Source organism: Cyprinodon variegatus, unplaced genomic scaffold (assembly GCF_000732505.1).
Source record: "Cyprinodon variegatus isolate N-32 unplaced genomic scaffold, C_variegatus-1.0 Scaffold1008, whole genome shotgun sequence".
Classification (NCBI taxonomy): domain Eukaryota; kingdom Metazoa; phylum Chordata; class Actinopteri; order Cyprinodontiformes; family Cyprinodontidae; genus Cyprinodon; species Cyprinodon variegatus.
In genome coordinates this window covers 243,571-248,243 of record NW_015151461.1, presented here as the reverse complement: position 1 = coordinate 248,243, position 4,673 = coordinate 243,571, and the positions used below count along the sequence as shown (strand labels likewise).

Here is a 4,673-nt window from a genome sequence, read left to right as displayed (position 1 = left end):
CGTGCCTTACCCGCAGCAGAACTCTCTACCTCACACCAGTCAGCCCAGCACCACCAGCAGCACTAATACTAGTCCCAGTCAGGCAGAGACCTGGAGGAGCCAGCAACACGACACTAGCACTCAGGTACGCAGGTGTCAGAGAGCAGCTTCATCTTCACCATCCTCACGACTCAGCGTCTATTAGATCTATTCTAGATTCTGCTCGCTTTCAGAGCTGGGCTTTGACTAGGCCAGTCAGAGACCTGCTGGTGGTCTGTAGACGTCCTCCTATCAGACTGGCAGAATGTTATCAGCAATAAAAGGTCTCAGGAGGTCACTGGTCTAAATTCAAGCAGCATTTATTAACTGGTTCAGACTGGGGAGATGTACTGGGAAGGCTTCACCAGCAGTCTGACTGCTTTTCCAGGGCGCCTCTCCCCCAGCTGGCCAGAGGGCGAACTATGGCAGGCCGTTTAGACATTTAATAGCTTGACTGGATATATAATCCAGATGTCTGAAATACATTTCTTCCATTTAAGATTTCTAGAACATTCTTCATTCTAAAACTGAATTCTGACGAGGGTGAAATCTAGTTTTAGATCTCTATAATAGAGTTACTGCTAGTTATAATTACTATTTCAGATAGTTCTAAATAACATTCTGCTAGTAGAAATTTCATTACAGATATCAACTACTTATTTCAGGACTAGTTAGATTAGAATTACAGAAATCTCGATTTTAATATTGCAAATGTAAAATTTAGTTATAGGTAACATGAAAAAGGCAGGCTGACTAGTCACATTTCTATTATAGATGGCATTAGAGCATTCTACCTAGTCACATTTCTATTATAGATGGCACTAGAGCATTCTTCCTAGTCCCAATTACAATACTCCTAGTCAGAATTGTTTTTAGATATCAATAATTACTTTACTGCCAGCAGAAATCAAACCGCAAGTTTTCTGGAATAAGATTAATTCTGATAAGAACTACATTTCAGATATCTACAAATCTGTACCAATTTTAAGTTGCTGTTTTAATGTATATTTACTTGTATTTCAGATATATTTAATAGTAATCCTAAAATAATCTGAAATGTAATTCTTACTGTTAAAAATGAGCCGTGACTTTCAGATTTCCAAAATGACATCACTCCTATCTAGAATAAACATTCTGGATGTCTAAAAATGAATCCAATCTTTACTGGTCATAAATTTTTACTAATAAGAATTACATTTCAGACATCTGGAATGTATATTTTAGATGGTAGGAATGTTATTTTAGAGATCTGAAATGTTCATTTTGACTGGAAAGAAATGCATTTGAGACCTCTGGAATATATATTCAATCAAGCTAATAAATGTTGAAAGGGCTGCTTAAAACGTGTAACCCTTTGAAAGTTTATCCTTACTAGTACAATTATGTTTTTGGCAGCCTTAGATTTAATGTCTGCTGGCAGAATCTGGGATATCTATATGTGCGTTTCTGGCTAGTAGGAATGTAGTTTTGACCAGGAAGAATCTTGGAGAGGACAGCTCTTCTAATAAATGTTAAAATGGCTTGCCATAGCTTACCTGCCTCCTCCATGTTTAGCATAAAGTCCCATAAACCCACAGTGGGAGGTGTCAGGTGTCAGGCAGCTGCTTTCCTCTAAAGGTGTGAATCTGTTTTGTCGTTTTCTCACCAGGGGCTCCATAAAGGTCAAGGTTCACATTCAGCAGGTCCTGATGAAGAACCTCCCTCCTCCCCCCCCTCTCAGACCCCCTTCTCCTCCTCCGTCATTCTCAGTCAGGTGGGACATTGCTCTGGGCCCTGCACTGCCTCCTCCTCGGCCTCCTCCTTATCCCCCACCTCCCCCCAGTCCTCCCCCCTCCACTCAGCTACTACCTCAGGGCTCCACACCAAAGAAGCAACACCTTCCAGGGGTGAAAACGGCAGCGTCGTCCCCGCCGCCGTTGGCCATCATGGAGGGGTGCCGCCCAGTCCTGGCTCCGCCCCCCGGCAGGGATCCACTAATCACGTCCAGCCGGGGCGCTCTGCCGGCCTGTCCCAGCCCGCCTCTCCTGCCCCCGCAGCGCTCAGTTCAGACAATCCTCAACTCTCAGCCTTTGGAAAGGAAAAAGCCAGTAACCATGACAACGAGCAGGGTCACCACGGAGCGTCTTCCTCAGAGAAGGTCAACAACGTCCACGCTGCTCTCCGCGCCAAGGCGGAGCTCTCGGCGGCGTCCTCTCCTCTGTCTCCTTACCCCGCCAGCACCCCCTGCTGCCTTAATGGGAGGGGCCCCCCTCTGAATGGGAGGGGCCCCGAGGACTTTAGGAGCCCTCAGAGGAACACGCCCCCTGCTGGTCTGACTCCCTGGTCTTCAGTCTCCATCTATCCCAGCTCTAGTGACGTGCTCAGAGCCTGCAGGTGAGAAGATGCTCCACCAGCTGTGTCCGCCTGGTTCTGGTTCTGGTTCTGGTTCTGGTTGCTCCGCCTGGTTCTGGTTCTGGTTGCTCCGCCTGGTTCTGGTTCTGGTTCTGGTTGTGTTTGCTCCGCCTGGTTCTGGTTCTGGTTCTGGTTGTGGTTGCTCCGCCTGGTTCTGGTTCTGGTTCTGGTTCTGGTTCCTGTCAGCAGACTGAGACGAGTCCTTTCCCAGCTCAGCGCTGTCTGATCAGTGCGGGTGATCGTGGACGCAGCGAGTCGGAGGCTGCAGAAAGTCTGCAGGAAGCTTTGGACCTGAAATCCTCCTGGTTGTTCAGCTGCTTTGAAACAGAAAACTTTCAGAGATTCCTTCAGGATTTAGATTCTTTAGATTCTTTAGGTACTGAAGAATCTGGACAGACGGAGCAGGTGGAACCCAGTAGTGAGGGTCTGCTAGGAACGTCTGCTGGAGCCCTCGGTCAGCGATGTTTAACTTCTGCCTCCACTGTCGACGCTGCCGCCCAGAGGTGTGGCTGGAAGGTCTGCGGCGCCTGTAACCGTGACGATTCAGTCATGGTTACAGGCGCCAGCAGTAAGGGATGCCTGCAGAGTCCTGGCTGGCTGGGGAACTCCTGCAGCATCATGAGGCCAAGCGTGCTGCTGCCTGGGGGGTGCAGAGGCATAAAACTGTGGAGAGTCACAGAGAGACTGTTGATTGTTCACAAATCTCCCGCCGTCTCTGGAGGGGGGAGCAGAGCTTTGCTAAGGGTGTGTTCCAGCTGTAGTAGGATGTCACTTCTCAGCCAGGAGGCCAAGGCGGCGTCCTGGAGAGGAGAGACCGGCTGATGGTTGGTCCTCAGGAGGATCTTCCTGGTCGTGGAGCTCTACCAGCTCTGCAGGTTTCATGGGAGTTTGCCCAACTGATCCTCATGATGCGTCAGGAGTACGGAGTCAGGGGCCCTTTTCCAGGTCTGCTGTACGACCAGCCGATCTCCTCCCTGCTTTATGCACATGATGTACTGATGGCTGCTTCCTGCAGAGACCGGCAGCAGGAAGTGAGGATGAGGGTCAGCTCCTCCAAGTCTGATGGTTCTGGTTCTAGTCCAGAGAAAGGAGGCCCGTCCCCTTCAGGTTAGATCAGAGTTCCAGTATCCTGGGCTCCTGTCCCTCAGAGAGGTGGAGATCTATAGACGGGTCGGTGCTGCTGCTATAATCCAGACGCTGCTCCGCCTGCTGTGGATCAGAGAGCTGAGAGAAAAGGCAAAGCTCTGATTCAGCGCTCGCTCTACCTTCCTTCCCTCACCTACCGTCATTAATCTGGATCAGGACCCAGAGAACCAGATCCTGGATCCCAGCTTCCTCTGCAGGGAGGCTGGGCTCTCCCTCAGAGAGAGGGGGAGGAGCTGGGTCATAAGGGGGAGGATCAGAGAAGAGCTGCTTCTCCTTCAGAGGAGTCAGCTGAGGAGGATCAGGCATCTTTATCTCCCTCTGAGGAGATCCTGGGACGTCCCACCAGGAGGAGGACCAGGACCATGGAGGGACTGTGTCTCTCTGCTGGACGGGGGGGGGTCTGGGAGTCTCTGATTAATCTTAGACATGCAAACAGAAGTCGACTTTTTAATCATAAACTGATTGATCTATTCAGACATTGAATTATTAAAACAAAGATGGCGGATAGTTTTTCAATGACCAGCATGAAGGGGGAGGATCTTCTAGTTCTTCCAGCCTTCTGTTTGTCCATCTCACACCTGAGATCCACAGAGTTTAGACGACCCCTTCAGGTATGGTGATGGTGATGATGGTGATGATGATGATGATGATGGTGATGGTGATGATGATGAAGGGGCCCCTATGGTTTGTATCTTATGCTGGGAAAGGTGTGAGGGACACAGATGCAGCTTAGAGCTGAACGGCTGCAGAAAGTTGATCACCTCGGCGTTCATGGACCAGAGGAGGTTCTGCTGGTGAGCCAGACACTGATTGGTTGGAATGTGTGATGTCATACGGTTGGGTCAGGGGTCTGATGATGAGCAAACAATAAGCTGCTTGCTTTCTAACAGCGGCAGGGCGCCATCTTTAACCTGAAAAGATGGCGTCCTGAGCTAGCCACCAGGAGCCATGCTGCCCCCTGGTGGCAGAACCATGCCCCTGCAGGGTAGAGGTCCAGTGTGGCCCCCAGAGGGGAGGTGTTTCTCCCCAGCCTGACCCCCCCCCCCCCTTCTGTGACCACAGGAACCTGGGGAAGAACGGCGTGTCCACCAGCAGCGTCCTCTTAGACCGATGCCCCC

The 4,673-nt window shown here is 50.2% G+C and overlaps 1 protein-coding gene across 1 annotated transcript in view; it reads left to right on the top strand.

The window, feature by feature from the left end:
• The window catches only part of LOC107100775 (lysine-specific demethylase 6A-like), a 48,132-nt gene that overhangs the window by 33,940 nt on the left and 9,519 nt on the right, over nucleotides 1–4,673 (top strand). The window contains exons 17-19 of the mRNA XM_015399409.1: nucleotides 5–124; nucleotides 1,667–2,391; nucleotides 4,618–4,667. Coding sequence (XP_015254895.1) covers nucleotides 5–124; nucleotides 1,667–2,391; nucleotides 4,618–4,667 — 895 coding nt within the window. The remainder of the gene's footprint in view (nucleotides 1–4; nucleotides 125–1,666; nucleotides 2,392–4,617; nucleotides 4,668–4,673) is intronic.